Source organism: Phyllostomus discolor, chromosome 8, assembly GCF_004126475.2.
Source record: "Phyllostomus discolor isolate MPI-MPIP mPhyDis1 chromosome 8, mPhyDis1.pri.v3, whole genome shotgun sequence".
NCBI lineage: Eukaryota > Metazoa > Chordata > Mammalia > Chiroptera > Phyllostomidae > Phyllostomus > Phyllostomus discolor.
Genome location: NC_040910.2, coordinates 87,394,359 through 87,415,332, shown reverse-complemented (window position 1 = coordinate 87,415,332; position 20,974 = coordinate 87,394,359). Strand labels below are relative to the sequence as shown.

The 20,974-nt window shown below is 53.1% G+C and overlaps 1 protein-coding gene across 3 annotated transcripts in view; it reads right to left on the bottom strand.

The window, feature by feature from the left end:
* The window catches only part of RGS9 (regulator of G protein signaling 9), a 48,656-nt gene that overhangs the window by 8,289 nt on the left and 19,393 nt on the right, over positions 1–20,974 (bottom strand). Inside the window, exons 9-15 of one of the 3 annotated variants that reach the window (XM_028519933.2) lie at positions 15,875–15,946; positions 7,659–7,688; positions 6,911–6,972; positions 6,026–6,139; positions 5,557–5,672; positions 2,254–2,341; positions 331–469 (exon numbers count right to left, since the gene is read on the bottom strand). In XM_028519933.2, coding sequence (XP_028375734.2) covers positions 331–469; positions 2,254–2,341; positions 5,557–5,672; positions 6,026–6,139; positions 6,911–6,972; positions 7,659–7,688; positions 15,875–15,946 — 621 coding nt within the window. The remainder of the gene's footprint in view (positions 1–330; positions 470–2,253; positions 2,342–5,556; positions 5,673–6,025; positions 6,140–6,910; positions 6,973–7,658; positions 7,689–15,874; positions 15,947–20,974) is intronic. The other 2 variants (XM_028519932.2, XM_036033458.1) reach the window with 2 other exon arrangements.

The following is a 20,974-nucleotide window of genomic DNA, read 5'->3' as shown; positions in this document are numbered from 1 at the left end:
AGTGACTGCAGCTTGTAAGCCCTCACAGTAAGAGCTCCTGGAGCTACATTACCAATGTCATCACCGCCTGTGATGCTTCAGCACAATGAGAGGCCCACTGCAATGCACACACAGGCAGGCCTCCCCAGACGGCGAGCTCGGGGCTCAGGCAGGTTCCAGCCCCGGGGACAGACGGCAGAGAGAATTGGCCGTCCTGCATACCCACACCAGCAAAGCCACAGCCACGTCACATCCCTTTGCCCCCCCATCTGAAGAATGTTCCAGGTCCCCTAGAAGGGAAGGGCTCCCTCGCCCCAGAGGATCATCAGCAAAGACCTGCCCCGCACCTACCTTTTTCATGAGCATGTAAATGTGGGTTTGCGCAGCGTCCAGCACGTAGCGGTGGGGGTGCCTCAGCCCCTTGACCGTGATGTCCATGGTTTTGCCGTCTATGTTGATCCACCGCCTCGCTCCCGGGGCCAGGAACAGCCTGGGGCGGAGAGGGAAGTGTTAGCGAGAGCCGCTGCACCCCGCCGGTCACTGAACAGTGCACGGCTGCTCCAGAGGCGGGGGCTGGCGTGACTCAGGCCTCCCCGTTGAAAGCAGTCCCTTTTGGGGACAGTAAGAGTTTCAACAGGTTGTCAAGCAGCATTTCTCAGAAGCAAGAAAACAGCCACGCCAGTATTGGGAACGTGCCTGTTTAACCGGTGTCCCCATCTCCAGGAGACAGCAAAAACGGATGGAGGAACCCCACCTCCAACATAAGGCCTCTGCCCCGTTCTTCACCGGGACCGGGCCAAGACCCCTCCACACAGGAGCTCCAGGGCCGCTGCTGTCCCCTGGCCCGGTCTAGGTGCATTTGGAGACGGACCTCGGGGGCTGAGCTGGGAGGCAGCCCCTGACACCAGCACCCGAGGGTCTGATGACCTGGGCCTCCTCACCAATGGAGCCAGCGGGAACCCAACTCACCCATGCTGCCTGACCCTGTGGCTCCACCTGCATTTCAGGAGCTCCGCGGGTTTCCCGCTGTGACTCCCTGAGGGTTAGAAGACTCCGGTGGGTATTGCGCCACCCTCCTAAGCTGCATGGAAAACTTTGGAACTCTGGCTAAGACTACCTGGGGGTGGGGGGGGGGGGGGCGAGGAAGCTGATGTGGGGTGGAGGCCGCAGGTTTCCTGGCAGCAGATTTCTGGAATTAGGAGTTGCGCCTGGGCCGCTGGGTGCCAGGTGGTCCACACCGCTGTCCTGGGGAAGGATTTCGGGGGACCTTCCTGGACCGGCAACCACCCCACATCCCCTTTCTCTCCGGGCACAGACCTTCCCCCTGTGAGAGGAGGTGAGGAAACCTTTGCGATAATAGAGGAGCCTCTGAGTCTGAGACCTGAGGCTCTCTCTTCAGTGTTGTTAGTGCCTCTGCGAAAACTGCGATGGTCCATTCTGAGGCCTTTTGAAGGAAGGGGACCAGGGGCCCAAAGGCGGAAGTGCTCAGAGGCTAGGGCCAGCGGCCCACTGCAGGTGGCTGCGGACCGCCGGTTCCCGCCCATGTGGCGGCTGGGCTTTGGAACCCACGGCTGAGTGAACTGAAAGCACTGGGCCCGCAGAGCCCACGACTGGTGCCCACTACAACCAGCGCAGAGGGCCAGCTGGGATGTGACCACAGCAAGGCAGGAGCACCCTCCAGGCCGGGGAAGGAGGGACGGTGCAGACCTCAGCGGCCATGCACCTCAGCTCCCCTCCCCTCTCCACCGGCAGAAGCAGGACTGGCCCTTCTGAATGGACACTCTAGGCTCTTGCATAACCGGCAGGGAAATTTGGAGGAGAGGCAGGCCTGCAGAGGGACAGACTTACTGCTCCACCGAGCAAGTGAGGGTGAAAGCCAGTGACTGCAAGATAAGAGTGGTGCCCGCATTTGTACACCATGCTGGGCCCACAGTCCCAGACACCTGGGGAACCTCCCTCCCCCTCACGGGCCTCACTTCCCTAAGATGTCCAGAAGAGGGATCGGTTTTCCCACCTCACCTATTCATTCTCTCTCTCTCTCTCTCTCTCTCTCTGTCACACACACACACACACACACACACACATCCCCCTCAAGAGACCTAAGGGGGTTTAGTCAAAGACAAGGCATTGTAATTCAGGGCAGCTGGCTTTTTTAAGCCCTGAGCACATTCCCCAGGATCAGGGGGACCTTCCACAGCAGCAGCAGTGAGCTATTTATAGCATGGCAGGTGTGGGGGCGGGTGGGGGGCCTCCAACGAAGTGGCTAATCCTCACTTGTAAATCTCCTCGGCTTTCTCCTTGACCTTGGACTGATCTCCATACTTCAGATCCTCACAGGCTTCCCAGAACCCCAGATTCTCCCCTGCCCAGGGCGGAGGGGTCCACACAGATGAAAGCCAGACGGGAAACAAGTGGGGAGAAGAAAAGAGAAAAGAAAAGAAATGGGTTAGCTGGGATGGAGTCAGCTCCCTGGCATGGAGAACATCTCCTTCTACAAAGCAAGCCACGGCAGGCTGAGGGGCTGGCCAAAGCAGCGTCCCGGAGCCCGGAGGGCACAGTCCCCTGGCACTGCTGTGCGCGTGCTCCGTGGGATGAACCACGTCGGCATAGCCATGTTTGCGGCTCTGTGCATCAACTATGATCGCTGCTGTGTCCCCAAGGGGGCACGTCAGCCCCCCCACCCTGAGGCTGCTGTGCTCTTCTTTGTCCCAGAAGTCAGCCATAGCAGACATGCTGGAACAGGTCCGCATGTGCCTGGCTTGTAAACAAGTGTCGTTATGCGATAGGTTTTCTCCATGAAGGGCCTCATTTCCTCCACACGTGTTCAGTGACTGCATGTGATCTCTGCCTCCTTTGTGCCTAGAGGCCCCGTCCTTGAGAGCCCCTCACAGAGCATATTGCAGCTCAAGGTCCTAACAGAGAGGCTGCTCAAGCAGCGATGCTGAGAGACTGGCTCTCAGGTCGGGGAAGCCCTGGCTACATTAGGGGACTTAACCGAGGGTCAGTTACCTGAGCCAGAGGTGGGTGCCTTTGGGTACATGGGTGTGTGTGCATGTATGTGCATGGGTGTACTTGTGTGTATGTGTGAATCACAGAATGGCTCTATGTGGGGAATTGGACAAGAGAAGATCCCTCCTCTCCTTCCACAGTATTTTTGAAAGCCCCAGGTGTTTCAGATCGAAAGGGTGCACAGTTCTAAGCTGACTGACGTCTTCCCAGAGGTCTACAGAGATCCATCCTCTTCCGCCCAAACATCAGGTTGTCCTTGAGACCGCAGGCATGAGTAAACAGGGGCGTGCGATCCATCTCCCACCAGGTGCAACGTGGGCCCAGAGCAAAAGGGGTTCACTGCTTGAGGCTAAAATTAAGTGAAAATTATTCACACTAGCCAAAAGGTGGGAGCAAACCAAATGCCCAACCATGGAGGGATGGATAAACACAATGTAGTGTGTGCACACAGCAGAATGTCATCCAGCCTTAAAAGGGAACAAAATTCTGGCACAAAGTACAGCTTGGATGGGCCCTGACGACACTATGCTAAATGGAATAAGCCAACTCAAAAGCACAAGCACCGTGTGATGCCACTTATATGAGGCACCTAGAAATATGGACTCACAGACGCCGAAGGCAGAGTGGTGGCTGCGGGGAGCTGGGGGGAGGGGCAGATGAGGACTTGGTGTTTATGGGGACAGAGGCTCAGGGGGATGATGAAAGGTTCTGGGGACAGATGCTGGGGATGGTTGCCCATCAGTGTGAGCGTACTTAATGCCACAGGGCTGTGCACTTCACGTGGTCAAAATGGAAAACTGTATGTTATGAATACTTTACCACTAAAAAGATTAAATGAGCATGAAAAAGGTATACATGAATGTTTACAGCAGCATTATTCACAATAGCCCGAAAGTTGAAACAGCCCAAATGTCCACCAGCTGCCGAGTGGATAAACAAAATGCAGCCTGTCCACACAATGAAATATCATTCTGTCGTGAAAAGCAATGAGGCATTGTTTTATATGCTACAACATGGATGAACCTTGAAAACACTGTGCTAAGTAAGAGGAGACAAAAGAACACATGTTTTATGATTCCATTTATATGAAGTGTCCATAATAGGCAAATCTATTAAAATAAAAAGTAGATTAGCAGTTGCCTAGGGCTGGGGGTAGGGAGGAAGTGGGGAACAGAGGAAGAGAGAAGTATAGAAAATGACCTCTAATGGGTGAAGGCTTTCTCTCGGAGGTGGTGAGCGTGTTCTACAATTACATAGTGGTAATGGTTGCACCACTCTGTGAATAAACTAAAGGCACTGAACTGTACACTTTAAAAGGGTATGTGGATGATGGCATGTGAATTATTTGGTATGTGAAGTTATGGTATATCCCAATTTTAAAATGTCTTTAATTAAATGAGAAAACTGATGATTCATCTGCCCTGCTCATACCTGAAGCCTCAGGAGTGTCGTGAGATGATCACCAAGTGTATCATTTCAATAATGCAGGGGAACCTTCTCCACAGATTTTGTTACTAAGTGATGCCTGGGTGAGATCAACTCAGGGTGTGGTTTGTGACTTTGCCACTAGATGGCACCCTATCCACTCATTCGCTAGTAGCTTGGGTCTCCTTTCCCATCCACCTATAACTGGGTTTTGTTATATCATGGCAATTAGGTGTACTTAGAAGGATCGTCAAAAATCCATATTATATTGTAATGTGTTGCATCAGGAGGTCACACCAGTTAATGGCATGTCCCATGGGGTTAGTTTCAGGAACAACCCCACACAGGCAAATGGGTCTCGGGGAATAAGCCGCTGAGTGCTGAGGCTCCGATGGGACAATCCCCACAGCTGGGGACTTGGTAAGGAGTAAATGAGCCCCACAAAGTAAATGGTTCAATATAAATGTGGAAGCCGATGGAACGCTCAGCCTAATGTAATTGGTCCTGGCTGGCCTTTGGTTTTCCCACATGTTTCTCAGTGTTGGATATTGAAGGAGTTGCAAGTGTCGGCTGTGCAAGAGCCCTGCCAGGGTGGGGTGTATCTAAAATGTGGCGCCACCCACTCCAGTAAAATCGCACCCTCCAAGGGCCCAGACGGAAGCTGACCAGGAGGGCAGCTCTTAATCATGGCCACACGTTAGAATCACCTGAGGAGTGTTCAAACCTTGGGAAATTCCACCCCAAATGAATTAAAAAGGAACTTCTGGGGATGGGACCCAGGCAAGCATGCTTTAAAATATCCCCAGGTGAGCCGAACGTGCAGCCAGGGTAGACAGGCACTGAGCTGGAGAAGGTCAGGCTGTGGAACGAAAAGAGGGAGCCTGCCTTCCGGGCCCCTTCTCGTCCGGTTTTCCCCAGGAGCTGCATCGGCAGCGGCAGTGGCCACGGGAGCTCTTGGGCTGGGGACCCCAGGATCGGGGTGAGGAAGTGGGGGCGCCGGAGAGGATGGGGTGCTTGGAAAGGTAAGTGACACTAATGTGAGCGAATGAAATTTTCCCCTCAACTGTGAGGCCCCCTTGGGAACCCTAGAAGTAAAGTCTCTTCTAGAAGTAGATTCTTTGTTAAGAAAAATCAAAGACCCACCACTGAACTCTTTCTTGAGGAAGTACTGGAAGCTTTGTCGACCCTTGGGGTCTCGGATCAGTTCACTGAAGTTGATGGCCCACCGTTCCACTCGCATCTTGGTTGGGATTTCCACCCTGTGGGGACGACAGTTCATAAAAGCACCCGACACCCGGGCTGTGCCGGGTGGCGGCCTGGGTAGGGCGAGGGCCTTTGGCTCCCTGCTCGCCTCCGTGAGGCCCACAGCCCAGACCTCCCCCCAGTCCTCCCCCACCCTCATGTCTGAGCAAATGTTCAATGCCAGCCACCGCTTGTCAGGAAGATGCATCCCCGGACAAGTCCCCTGGGCCCGATGCTAGGAGCCGGCCACCCCGAGGGCGGGGAGGACCTGCTTGTGGTGACTGCGGTAGGGGTCTATGAATACAGTAAAAAAAAATTGACTTGGGAAATAAAAAGCTATTTTTTAAAAGCCAACGTATCAGATACATACAACTTGGCATTTAGATCCCAGAACTGGGTGTCGTCTGTGATCCAGGGGTTGCTGGGGAGGCAGCCGGACATGAGGGCGTCGTTGGACGAGAACTGCTCGCTGTACTTGACGATCCTGGAAGGCGAGTGGGAAGCGGCCTCCTGGGCGGTCAGGCCCCCAGACTGGGTCCAAGCTCCAGTGGACTGACCTGCCTGCCCTCCTTTTCCTGCCGGTTCAGTTACCTGCTGATGGCTGTCTTCTCGGGAAACTGCTCCAACAGCACTCAGAGTGCAGGTATGGGACAAAACTCTGTCCCCGCTGTGCTTGTGAAATGGAATGCTGTGTCCCAGCCCAGTCCCTTCCAGATTTCTCTGTGCCTATCCCACCAACACTGCAGGCTCTGGGCCTTGTAGCATGACCCCAAACACTGTAGTGCCTCTCAAATAACGTCCTCGGGGGACTGGGTCAAGAAAGCCTGAACAACGTTCAATAAACCAAACCTATATTGCCAATGTATCCTGACTAGGTTTCAAATGAAATCACAGACATTAAAATAGTAATTGACTCTGTAACATAACCCACATATCCCTGATTAATTTGAATGGGTGATGTTGGGAACACCAGGTCTCAGGGGTCCCCGTAGGGTCCAGTCTGTGAACTCTCCCCACCTCCCACCCACACAGCGGTGGCTTCCGAGACAGGTGACAGGCTTGGCCAGGGCCTCGCCCACTCCTGACTTTGCCTTACCCGAGATGAGACCTGGTGACTTGCACTGAGTGAGCAGCTGGTAACAACCCCCAAGAGACCGCTTTGTCCCTTGGAGTTCACTAGGATCTCTAGTTTGCCTTAAAGCAAAAGCTCTCTTCTTGCCTATCTGCCACCCAGACCAACAAGTGAGGAACATACCCTCCGAGGGACACGGAGGACTTCACGGTGGACCTCAGTAAGGCCTGCTGGTAGTACATGATCTGGAAGAGACACAGGCATTAGAAGATGTCCCACTGCCCCTCCCTGGAGTGTCACTGACACTGATATTTCCATGTGACCTCCAGAACTAGAAGCCATCCGTCCGTCACAGCACCCCATTCCATCCCCTCAAGGCAGACACCTCAGTACCCACAGTCGATGGGAGACCCCAAACGCCAGATCAGGGGCCTCCTTAAACCATCATGCGTTGGTCTGGGAAAAGGCACTAATTGAAAAAAAAAAGTTCTAAGGAGCATTAAACCGAGACATGGGGACTGATCTGTAGCCAAGCAGATCTAGCCTCGATAGCCAACGGTCACCAGGGCTCTGTCCTGGGCCCTGGATATAAGATCTGCCAAAGTAGGTAACGGCCACCTTGGGCGGGCTCTGAACAGCCCTGTCGCCGCAGGAGCAGGGGCCGGGTGGGGGCGCAGACACCACAGCCTGTGCTCGCCCATCCCACAGAGCGGCGCCTGCCAGGGGGACACAGCCCGCGTCTCAGCACCAGCCCCTGCAAACCTCGAGACGATGCTGCGCCAGTCTCCGCTGTTCATCGGCTTGTGAACAGTCCCTCGAACTTTGCACGTGGCTTTCGTTTCATTACTGAGTGCAGAGCACACAGCCAAAGTACACATAATTGGTTAGAGGGCTTAAAATCCAACTTCCCTAGAACCAGAGACTTAATTACCTCTTTTTTGACAGCAGTGATTGTTTGTTTCTGTAAAACAAAGAAGCCAGTACCATTAAACAGATGTCACTAAATCATTACAGTTCAGAGAGTCGTCTGAAAAATAAAAATGCATCCCCCATGAGAAAACTGCCCATCTTTTCCTACTTAAAAGACAGAACTTCCCCTCACCACCATCTCCACCCTCTTCTACACAACTATCAGAGAATCGGATGAACCACAAGATCTGCTAAAGGGAAGGCTATGATTCACGCCTATAACCTTACCCTGCTCTCCCCAAAGCCAAGGTGAATGAAAGGCTAAGCTTGAAACTGGTCCCCCTCTACCGCCGTGCCTACAGTTCCGGCCTCGATGGGATGGGAGATGAAGACAGGAACCAGTGTGGAGCTTGAGAGTCCACATCGCCTCATCTCCCAGGAGACAAGCCAGCGAGTGGTGAGACGCATCCCCTGGGGCTTCATCACAACCTGACCAGCACCCCACGTGGGGCGAAAGAGTCACATTGCCAAAGACAAAGCACACGACTGAAAGACTCCAAACCAGCACCCACTGAACGCTGAATCCCAGAACTGAACCCTGACGTGAAGATCAGCTCAGGCCCCACGCTCTCAGTGAAGCTGCCGGAGCGAGTTCACACCAGGGACCGGTGGCAGGGAGGCCCCTCGCTGGACTTGTTTGGTTGTGGCAGAGAGGGGGTGGCTCCCAAAGGGACGGCACGTCTGGGTTCTTAGAAGCTCCTGGAAACCGTTCAGACCTGTGTCTTACTAATGTCGTCTACAGTCTGACATGCTCCCACGGTGACACTGCGCTGCTCCCTGCAGCTCTGGGAGGTTGGGCGCAGTTGGTGACTCCAGCCTCGGTTCTCCTAGTTGTGCCCAGGGGCTGCTGGGTGCCGACTCTTATACTCCAGGTTGATCACCTTAGCTCCTGGCTGCTCATCTCCCTGCTGCTGAACACAGCCAGGTCTTTACTTGGAACAGAGTCAAAAGACCAAGGAGGACACTATTTTCCTGAGCCAGGTAGCAAAATAACTACAGGCCCATGGACAAGGGCGTATGGGCCAGGAGGGTCCGATCTAGAATGCCGCATACTCATCTCTCTAACCTATGCAGGGTTTTACTTTGTTTCATTAAATTGCTTTTATGTCACTTCTTTTCACAGGAAATCCTTTTCCTGGGTGGGAGTTGAAGAGAATTACCTGCGAAAGGTAAAGCTCAGGTACTTCTCTTATTTTCGATATCTCTTGTTTTTGACTCACACACACCCTGACTTCCTCTTCATGGCATTTATCACTATGGTAATTATATCTCTCTTTGTGTGACTCTGTTTGATAAACAAATCACCAACCAGGCACCATTAAGAGCAGGACAAGCCAGTGTACCTTCCCTAGTATCATATCTGGTGCAGAGTAGATGTTCAATAAATACTAACTAGACGAGGACTGCCGTGTGCTCAGAAGCCCCCTCCCCACAAAAATGTAGTTGTATTCTAAGCTTAGTAGAATGGTTTTCCACTTAAAAAGTTGAAGACACTACCTAAATGCTTCAAATATTTTGGCAGCCGCACTGATTATTTGTTCCCATAAGGCGCCATTTTAGAAGACACATATTTCAGGTAGAAAAGGACCAGGAGGCTACAGCAGATTTGCATGCAAACCCAATGCAAGCAGATGCTTCTGTCAGAGTCCACTGAAGTAGATTAAAAATAGTATCTACAGGTCTCTGCCCTCTGCTAGAAGGGGAAGCTGGACTGTTGCAAAACAGTAACCACTTAGCAATTCATACAAAGCAATTTATGCCTCTTGGAGCCCTTACCAAGTGTCAGCAAGGGAGGTTTTATTATTCTGATCTTCAGCTCCGAAACTATAATAGATTATGGGCAACTTTTTCAACATACCCCAGTTAGTAAGTGGTTGAGCCAAGATTCAAACCCAGACCTGCCCTTGGTGAAGCTGAGGAGGGGTCCATGAGAAACAAAATAGCCTGTTCTCGTCACCAGTTTCCTCTTTGCCCTGAAGCTGAGAACCATGCAAAACAGAATGACTCTGTCCAGCCGTTTCAAGTGAAATTACCATGAAGAGAGCTGGAGCCCCAATCCCAAGATGCAACACGAACACAGGAAACTCTGTAATTAACACTAGTGACGATAAAACAAACTCCCAGCTGTAAGATGAATAAGATCTGGGGATCTAAGGCACAGCATGGTGACGATAATTAGCAATACTTCAAGTTACTGACTTGCAAGTTGTTAAGAGTAGATCTTCAATGTTATCAACACACACACAGTCACAATTATTCGAGGGATGGAGGTGTTAACTAGCCTTACCGTGGTAATCACTTTGCAGTGTATACATGTATCTAATCATCACTTTGTACACCGCAAACTTACACACATTACATGTCAGTAACATCTCAGCCGAGCTGGGGGTGGGGGAGGCAGTGCTGACGGTAAACTACGATGGCAAATGTGCTAGGCCTGCGCTCAGCAGCCGCCGTTCCAAACACCCTCCTTCAAAGTGCCTGGTACCCGAGGTCAGACTTCCTGTTCCGTGGCCTCGGAGCTCCTGAGTGGACGGGCACGCGCGAATGAGCCAGCCTCTCAGTCTGCCCTGATGTTCTCCGGGCTCCGTGGGGAGCTGTCCCTGCAAGTTATTTCTGGTCTACCTTGCGTGGTCTGACTTTGGCCTAAAAATGTGTGTTTCCAGAGCCATTATCTCAATCTTCAGGGTTTAAAATTTTTCATATTTTAATGCACTTCATTGGCTTTTATTACCCTTTTAGGGCCCTGCATGGGGTGGTGTGGTTTGCTGCTGGGTTTGGGTTCCCAGAATTACCAGCTATCTTCTGGGAATCAGGCTGCCGTGAGCTCTCTAATCATAGGATTCAGCTGAATCTGAGGCTTCCCAGCTCCACCGTGGAGTGTCCGTGTGGATCTCAGCATTTGTTTCTAGCTTTAAAAATAGCTGTGCATGAGATCAGCCTCCTATAGGCTGACACACCGGGCCCTCTGTGGGCATACAGGGCAGTGGGCACGAGGGTTCTGACTTCTCTGAAAGATAGAGAAAAAAGCTGATGGGAAGGTGGGGTGGAAGGAAGGGTGTGGGTTTGGGACTCAGACCACGGGCAAAATCCTGGGGCTGTCACTTATTGGCTAACGTGACTTTGGATGAGGTTTTGTTTGTTTGTTTTTTTAGCAATTCAAAGCCTCTATTTTCTCATTTGTAAAAGTGGGTAGAAAACAAGGGATTGACTGAGACAATAGACCGGTAACTGGCACGAAGCAGACACTCCACAGGCAGTGGCCAGTGACCGAGGGCTGACACACTGCTGCTGAGGCTGTGCACAGCAGGGTTTTGGTCCACCATACAAGACAAAACGCAAGGAGGCCCATGCCACGTTTGGGACATGCATATACTAAAAAAGTTCATTTGTTGTGCATCCGAAATTCAAATGTAACTGGGCACCCTGTATTTTTATTTACCAAATCTCATAAACCTACCAAAATTATGACTTAGCCAAAGGCCATAAGAAATGTTAACTTAAAATAAATGGAAGCTGTTAAAACACACACATGCTTCTAAGCAATTCAGAGAAAACTGCCTGATGATAAAATAAGAAATAAACATTTCTTGTACCCTGGAATTCATGCACAAACCCCCTGCTTTCTCAGAGCTGGCCCTCTGGGAGTGGTCGCTTCTCATCTGGGCAACACTTTGTACAGTAAGCCCCTCAGTCTAAGGAATCTTCAAATGCTCTGCATTCTTGGGATTCTAACTTATTTTTCACTTGCAGACTTGCCCAAATAGGGACACATCTAGAACTTGTTTACACAGCTCTGTGGCCCACTCGCTGGCCTTAAAGCCAGATGCAGGCTGCGGACAATAATCACAGGGAGGCGGGAGGGGTCAGGGCAGCGACCTGAGAGGCCCCGAGTCCCTGTGGACGGGAGCGTGGAGCCCAGAACTGAGAGAAGCAAGGACCCTTCTCTGAGCAGAGCAGGCAGCACACAGGAACCCACAGAGACAAGAAGTGCAGGACGGGCAAGCCACGGGCAAAACACAAGATGGGGAGAAGCCTGGGGAACCGGGGTCCCAAACACTGAGAGCACAGAGAGAATCAGAAGTCAGAAATCAGGAAATTCAGGGGCCCTGGCAGGCTAGCTCAGTTGGTTAGTGCATCACCCCGTACGCCAAGGTTGCAGGTTCAGTCCCCAGTCAGGACCCATGCAAGAACCAACCAATGGATGCACAAATAAGTGAAACAACAAATCAGTGTCTCTCTCTCCCCCAACCTCCCTGTCTCTCTCTCTCTCTTTAAAAAAAATCAATAAATAAAAATGAACAACAACAAAAAGAAACCTGGAAATTCAGAACTGACATGAGTAATGCAATGCAGGAGAGACGAGATGGGAGGCAGGTGGCAAGCGGTGCAAGGAGACAAGAGTTCAAGGTTGCAGTCCTCTGAAACACCTGGCCTGCCGCATCCTTCCTGCTCAGGCCAAGGCAGGAGAGACAGCACAATTTGGAGGATATGGTGCAAAATAAAAATGCAGGCCTCTTGTTCAAAAAAGTATAAGAATTTTAAGATGGTGAGAGCTGAACATTAAACACAGAGCAGGGCCCACTGAGTGTGGAGCTGTGGACTGAGAACAAGCCACCTGCCAAGAGACTGGCCCTGCGTGCGGGGCCCAAGGGCGTGGCTGCAGAGGGAGGGGTAATGATGGTATGGGGGAACTGCAGGAGCTGTAGAACTGGCAAGACCTAAATTCGAATCCTGGCTGAGCCAGCTTGGGCCAACTGCTCAACATCTCCATTTGTTTTGTCGTGCAAATGTCGTGAAATCCAGCAAAGCTCCTAGAAGCCACCAATGGACAATAGAACACATCAGGCAGGATATGGACTGGGCTTAGGTAACCATGAACCAAGGTTCAAATCCCAGCTTCCCCATTTCTGAGCCATGTGTCTTGGCTGAGTTGCTTACTCTCTCTGTCTCCTCAACAATGCAGCAGGCACGCTACTAAAACTCGTGACCTTGAAGGCAGCTGTGAGTCCTAACTAGGCTGTGACCAGGTGTGAGCCACTTTGCCCCATGTCCCTGGCATGCAAGGAGCTGTCAGCAACTGTCAGCCCTAAGAGCCGTCCCTTCTCAGCCAGCACCAGTCCCACAGCAGCCACAGGAAGAAAGCTGCCTGTCCCCAGCTGGTGGGCGTGCATGGGGGCTGTCCCTCACTGGGGGCTCCAGGCCGAGGGTTCTGCAGAACACAGTACTGACACTGCGGAGCTGGACCCCCATCGTGTCCCTGAACACCAGTCAGTGCACATGTCCTGGGAAACCGCCATTCCGGCAGCCGTTCATCAGACGAGGGAAGGAGGCTGAAATGTGTGTGTCCCTTCCCTGCTCCAGCTCCAACGGGGATAGAAGTACGAGAAGGTGTAAGGGCAGAGGAGGAGACAGCCCCACAAAACAGGGCCTGGGGCCTACAGGGCCCTCTAAACTGTCGTCTCTCTCGCAGCCCAACGATCTTACAGCAGCAGCAGCAGCTGGTGTCTGCCGGGTGTCTCTGCATGTCAGATACCCTCCTAGACACTTCAGCGTCAATGTCTCGTGTAATTCTCTGCAGAAGGAGCTATCGTTATGCCCATTTTATAGATGAGGAAACCGAGGCTTTGAATGGCATGGGAACATGTCCAAGATCACACAGCCAGGGACTGGCAGAGCTGGGTGGGGCCCATTCTCAAAGTCAAAGCTGTCTTCGGCACACTGCCCTGGCTCTCCTCACTAAGTGACCACATCACTGAATGACCACGGTAACCTGGTTGGGGTCGGGGGGGGAAGGGCCAGCCTGGGGCACACCTCTGCCCCGCTGCCCCCCAGTCTCTCACTTCAGAGCCAAATGCTCTCCAAAATAAGGGAAACTGGGGGCTGCACATGCTTGGCACCCCGGGAAGCCTTGAGACATCAGGCCTGAGAGAGGGCGCCCTCTCGGGCTGTGGCCCTGGGCCCCCCCCCCGCCCCCCCCCCGCCAGTTCCTCCCAGGGCCGGGCAGCCACGCCCAACAGTGGCCATCCGCCTGAAGACGCGGCTCACCCCTAGACACCTGCCACCCCAGCAGCTTCCTCTCTCACACTAGGTGGTGTTTAACTCTGGGGCTTATTTGCCTCCATTTAAGGAAAATGAGTGTGTTTTCACGAACTGACTAATGCTCTGCAGTGGCCTCTCCCTCCAAACCAGCACCAGGAGCTCTTCTCCGAGAGGAAACAAAACCCTGAAACCTCTGCTCTCCCAGGGCCTCTCGGGGGCACGTCACGGTCCGGCACCCCCTCCTCTCAGGGCAGACGAACCCGGAAAAACGGGGGACACTGAGCCAGACTGGGGAAATGTGGCGAATGGGCAAGACCCTGCAGCACAGTGGCAGCCTCTATTTCCCTAACCCTCGCTGGGGCTGGCTGAGGGGACCGGCAGGAGGCTCCCGCCTTCCTGCACTGGAATTACGGTTCTTAGTTCTTCTTAACACTGCACGGCAGCCGAAGGCAGACAGGAGGAGGGGAGCTGGTGGGGGAGAGAGAGAGAGACAGAGAAGACGATGGTAAGCAGAGGTAAAAGCAGGCCTGTGCCCAACAGCAGCACGGTGGACACAGCCCTCTGTCCCACGCACACCGGCTCTGGGTGGGCGGAATCGCCCACCTCCGGCCAGAAATGGGGCTGGAAGCCAGAAGGCGCCCTCTCCTCGGAGCCGGCCGGCGCTGTGCCTTCCACCTCTGCCCTCCCTGCCTCCACGGCGGAGGTTTCCAGAGCTGTCAGCTACCCATTTAAAAAAAAAGTCTCCCAGCCAGGTTCAGTTATTTGCCTTGATGACTGTTTCCATGGCAACCAAAGCGACAAGGCCTCAGCAATTATCTGTCATCTGACGGGGGAAACACGGAAAAGGCTGCTGAAGGCTGACAGTGCCATGCGTGCATCAAAGAAAGGATCGCTGGGAGCTGTGGGCAAGGGACTCAGCATGGCCCCCACCCCCAGGTGACATCCTTGGGGGATGCAAAGTCTCTCTTCAGATGGACTCCATCCCTAAACCTGGGCATCTGTCTCACGCACTGGTGGGGGCCCCCACAGCCATTGTGAAGTCTGGGTCCCAGAGGGCAAAAGTATACATGTCCCAGAGCTGCCTCGCGGCCACCGTTTTCCTGCTTCTTTCTCTTTGCCCATTAACTTCCTTCTCCCTCCTTCTGGGACACATCCCTCCTGGCTCCCACCCAGGCCTTCAGGCATTGCCAAAGCTTCCAAATTCTACACTAGTCTACAGAGGTCACTGACCCCTTGCTGACCAAAGTCAGCATTAGGCAGAAATCCATGAAACCATCTAAGAATAGTTGAAATGGGGTTTAGGCTGGTTTACTGGGGTCGGTGGTTCTCAGCCGGGGCAATTTTGTGCCCCATGGTACATGGGACGAAGTCTGGAGACATTTTTTTTACCGTCAGGACTGGGAGGTGGGCAGGGAAAGGCACGGTGCTACTGGCACCCGGTGGGCAGAGACCAAGATGCTGCCAAACATCCCACCGTAGCAGGAAAGCTCAAAACAACAGTGTCAGGGATGGGCGACCCTAACCGGGACGCTCACTGTTTCAACAGCTTACGAATTGCATTGCTTTAAATAGGAAACCATCACAGGAAACTGGCCACCCATCATAAACAGTGGCTGTATTTGGGGACACGGTCCTTTTAAAACAAAAGCCTAGGAGAATCTTTGCAAAGATTCCTACCCTCTTGGGATGCAAAAAAAGTGTGGCATTCCAGGTCCTGTCCTGTGGAGGCAAGTTTAACCCCAAGTTGATGGGAGGGTTTTAAGCCTGGGGCCCACCAGCTTCAGGGAGCCAGGGAACTGGCTGGGATTGGATGCGGATTGTCTGTGCATCTTTGGGCAGAGTGTTTCGTAACTTTCATTAGACCTTCAAAGGGGGAAAGTGACTCCCAAAAGCCTGACAACCACTCATCTAGATTCCATCTGCTTTGACCTGCACCCGGACCTCTTGTCTGTCTTTACGCAGGGGCCTCCCTGTCCCCAACACTGATATCATGGAGGCAATGTCCTCCTTGCTGAAGCAATCTTGAAGGGCAGATACTATTGCCCCAACAGACACAGCTAGACAAAAGACAGGTGGACACTTTCCCAGCCTAAAACGTGACCCAGGCCCTGCCCAAAGGATGCAGTGGAGACCTACCTGGTTTACCTGAACTTCATTCGGATTGGTCACTCGGTCCAGGCCATAGTCCAGCACGTTGTTCATTCCTGGCTGAATGGGATAAAAATAACATAAGGACCACTGCTGGGAGAGTCTCCAGTTTTTAATTAACCTTGGGTGTTGGCCAAACTGCCAATTGTAAAACTGAGCTGAGAAAGGCTTGTGGCCTAGCCCGCAGGTGTTATGAGGGTGTGTGAGACCCTCTGGGTGGGCAGGTGAGCTTCATAGGGCTGTTCCAGCACCACAGCATCCCCAGAACCTAACACAGTGGGACGGATGGGTGCATGTACGCACTGATGGATGAGTGGATGGGCGGGTAGGTGGGCAGGCGCATGGATGAATGAAGGGATGGATGGGTAGGTAGGGGGGTGAGGGGTGGATGGGTGGATGGGTGGATGCTCTGATGGATGAGTAAGTAGTTGCATAGACGGATGAATAATGAGTAGGTAGGTGGGTGATGGGTGGATGGATGGGTAGGCAGGTGGGTGGATGGATAAACTGATATATAAATAACACTCAAATTCCGTAAGAGTTGACTGGGATGGACACATGGGACTCCTGGCTCCTCCCGTGCTCCTTCCCCTCCCTGCAGGGCTTTGGTGAGTCCAAGTGTCAGCCAGGCACCTCTGGGGCCCAATCCTGGTCCTGACACTTCCCAGCTATGAGGAGGGTCTTGGAAATTATTTCTCCTCTCTGCACACTCTATCCCTTCTGAGAAATGGAGATCCTCCTACCTGACAGGTTCTTGTGAGGCCTTAACAAGGTGGAGTGTGAGGTTCTTAGCAGAGGGTAGCTATTCCTGAGCGAGGGATTGTGTGCATCTAAGACTGTGTATGTACACAGGGGCCTGGCCCAAAGCCGGGTCTCGGACTCCGTCGGTCCCCCTCCCCATCAGGCCACCAACTCTCCGGCCAGTCCTGCTCGCTCCCTCTCAACTCTCTGAGGCCAGCAGTTTGGTCTTGCACTTCCCTCTGGGCTGCCTTGGTGGCAGGCACCCATCAAGTTCTCGGGTAATGAACCCGGTGGGCCAACTGGAGCAGAGGTAGGAAGCCGCTGGGCTTTCTCCCTGTCAGAGTCGGCCTCATCAGTGGGTCCAGTCACAGTTTCAGCTCAGAAGTATGGTTGCCAAATACAATATAGAACGCCCAGGCCAGTTGGAATTGCAGAATAAACAACAAATGATTTGATTATATTTTACATAAAAATATATCACATATGTTTTTTGTATAAATATATAATAAGTATCAAAAATGTTGGGACATACATCATGTGCTGTTTATCTGAGATTCAAATTTAGCTGGGCGTCCTGTATTTTGTTTGCTAAATCTGGCAACTCCACTCAGTGAACTACCATGGGGGCACATACTGGGCAGACAGTCTAGGCCAGGAAGAGAGAAAAAGAAACAAACAGAAAGTGGGTGGAGGGAGGACAGAGAGGGGAAGGCCATCCTCACACTAGTTGTTCCACATGCACTCCAGCCAACAAATCTATCGGGTGCTTCTACAGCTGGCGTCACGCTTGGCCCTGGGGAGCCCATGGTGAGTGTGACAGAGACCCCTGACTCCAGGCAACCCAGCAGGTCTCCTGCAGGAGGCAGCCACTCAGCAATTAATCACACGGTGTGACTAGTGCTATGAAGGGACAACACAGGGGTCTGAGCCAGCCTTCCGTGGGTTCTGGCCCAGCATGGGGTGGCGGGGGTGGGGAGTGTGGTCATCCAGAGTCATTCATCGCTGCCTTTACCTACGGAGGGTTCTAGGACTGGCCCCTCCGTCTGGGACAAGAAACCCCCCAGCGTAACTGAAGACAGCCTTCACACACACGCTCACACTCACAACTTTCACATATCACACACATGCATTCACTCTCACACGCAGTCACATTTATACACTCACACATACTCTCTCGAACTCAGGCCCACTCACATGCTCACATGCACACACCCTCACACTTACACATTCACACAAACATGCACTCACTCTCACAGCCATACACTTGCACTCTCACACACGTGCATGCACACCCGGCACACTCACACATGCGCAGCCCATGCCCACGGTGCCCCTATAGCCACTGGCTGGCTGCTCTTCCACTGTGCCAGTGCAGTCCTCTCCTTGAGGCTTGAATTACTTCTCCGACTCTCTCTCTTGAACTTGACCCCCCATGCTTTGATATAAATTCGGCTGCCTGAGTGCTCAGTGGTGCATCTGCACAACCATCATCGGCACAGGGCTGCCCTCAGCTGCCCAAACCAGACAGCTGGGACTCAGAGCTGTAGCCACTACTGGGCTCGACGATTCTGCCAGCCTGGCCAGTGCCAGCCCTTCTGGCTCTCTCCAGCTCTACCGAAGGGCCAGGTTCGCTCCTCTGGCTGCCCCGCCACCCAAGCTTCTGCCTCCTCTCGGCCTTTGAGTAAATCTCAGCTGTTCCTGTAGAGCTGTGGACCCATCCCAGTGCCCTGCCTCCAAAACTCCCCAGGGGACAGCCTTTCTGCTTTGGCTAGTTTTGGGAACCCCCAGGTTGCATTCATACATGCATGCATGCATGCAGTCATCAGGCAGCATGAAGTCTGTTCCCCGTGATAGTCACCAGAGCCACAGCTGACATAGTTCCTGGCACGCAAGAAGATGTTTGAACGGTGATAACCCAGACTGACTGTCAGCGCACAGGAAACGAGGGCAGTGGGCACCCCCGTGGTGGGCTGCCGGCAGATAAGGAGACACGCAGGCGCCTGGAGCCCTGGAGCCACACACAGGAAGCCCTCCTGAGGTAGCCAGGCCTCCCGCTGCAACCAGAGGAACGATGAACACCAGGATGTGACCATACCCCTTGGGCATAAGGCAAAGAGGCAATGCGCTTCATAACTCAGGTTAGGAAAGGGCCTCCATGCCGAGTAGGCGACATTCCCAGAAGCAGCACTCCAGAGCAGGGTGGGAGGCAATGTCCGCTCCTTGCTGACAACCCCCATGCGCCCCCCCCAGTTCCTTCTCTTGCTCTCCTCTCCTCACCTCATCACTCTCTTCCCTAACATATCAGTTCAGACCCTCTGGATGCCTGAGACAGAAAACAACTAAATAAAATCCCAGTTTTATAAACAAAATAAACAAAGGACAGAGCTAGCGAGGAGGCTGAAAGTGGGAGACAAGTTTGATGCAAGGGCCAGAGAAGTCCACTGCAGGCAGATCTTGGCTTGAATATCTGAATGTCACTTCTACAAAGAGGTGCTCCCAGACCCCCTGTCTGACGTAAGACCCCTGCCTCTCACAGCCAGCTGGGCTGGCTTTCGGTACAGTACACAGGCACCTACCTATACAAGCTACTGAACCTCTCTGAGCCTGGCTCTCCCTGTGTGGACAATGGGGACAGTGGCACTCCCTGCTCCACAGCGCCCCCCTCAGGTAAATAGGACCATCTGTGTGCCAAGAGCTTAACACAGGCATGTGGTAGGCAGGCACTGCCTTCGAGCTGCCATTTTACACCCAGCACCTAACTGCTTAGCTGGCAGTCAGGGCCCCAGGAATTCTGCAAGGATTAGTGGACAGACAAGCGAACAGGGGAACAAATTGATTCAGGAACTGCAGGCTGGGTCCCACCCGCAACAATGGTGGGTTCGTCAGCCCACACGCTAGTTGCTCTACACGCCACAGAGCCAAGTGCTCTGTCTGCCTGGCTGGCTTTTTTCCCAGCAGACTGAGAGTTTGTTTGGGTCTCCCGGAGACAGCCTGACAGCCCCTAAGCTCCCAGGCTTCCTGGGTTTGCTCAATTTCGAGGCTGAGACAGACTTCAAACCAGAAGTTCCGCTCTTCAAACGGGACACGTCCCTAACCCCAGTGCTTTCAGAGGCTGCAGATGTTTTAAGAAAGTGGAGGAGAGCAGGACCCGGCTGCCCTCTGGCTTCATCTCTGACAGCTGGTCCGGTTTTGACTTCAGGGAGCAGCAGTGAGAGAGATTGGATGTGAAGAGTTTTGCATCCAAGGAATTTTTTTACAACCGCTCCGAGCACATCAAAGCCTCATTCTGAACTTGGCTCCCCAACGCTATCAAAGAGGAACCGGGTGCCTTTGAACCCTGGCAGCATGGTGGTTAGAGCAGCAGTGACTCGTGCAATGCTCTAATGACCAAGGAGGTTACAAGAAGGTCTTCCATGCACTGAGACATCGTCGTGGGAGGCAAAAGAATATAGGGACTAAGAGGGAAAGGCTGAACGGCCTGTGGACTCAGAGCCCCTGGTACTCAGCAGCTGTGTGACTGTGGCCAATTAGCAGCATCCCCCAGCTCAGTGTCCTTGTCAGCAAAACGAGACTAATAACCTTGCCTCCCACCCGGGGCCGCAAAGATGAAATAAGATAGTGACTGTGGAATGATGCTTTGGGCAGTGCCCGGCACACTGAAGTTCTCGATTCAGGTCCACGGTGATGATGATGATGATGATGATGATGATGATAGCAATGATGTCAACGGTGATGATGGTGGTGATGGAGGTGGAGAAAGCGGGGGCGATGCGGGAGGTGGTGGCGGTGTGTGAGGTAATGGTGAAAGCAGTCATCACGGAGACACACTGTCAAATTTAGGTCCTTCTGAATCATACTGGGAAGAACCACTCAGCCATTTGCCTGGTGTGGGGGCTGAGCGCTTATCCCAAGAGAACTGGGGAGAACTCGGACAATCTGGTTTTCATTTTGTCCCCCAGAGGCCTCTTGGGCTCAGGGGCAGAGGGGAGGCGTGGGCCCCGGGGGCAGATCACGTGCACAACCAGCCGATGTCACTTTTCACAGGGCACAGCTGCGCTGGCACTCCCACGCTCCGGAGCCCCACACGTAACGTGGAGGCCATGCTCCACCCTGCAAGGAGCAGCATCCTCTCAGTCACGGAGCCACTGGGCACCAGGGCAGCATCTTGCCACAGGGGCGGCTTTTCTGCCATTCGCCCTAACCCTTACCAAGGCGCCCCCTTTAGGAACAGATGTGTGAATGCAGGCTGCACTAGGCTTGGTTCCCTTCTCATACAAAGAGCTCACTCCCGAGCTCCAGCGCAGAGGCAGGGGCTTGGCTCTGTTTCTCTGGGACCCTGGGCTCCGT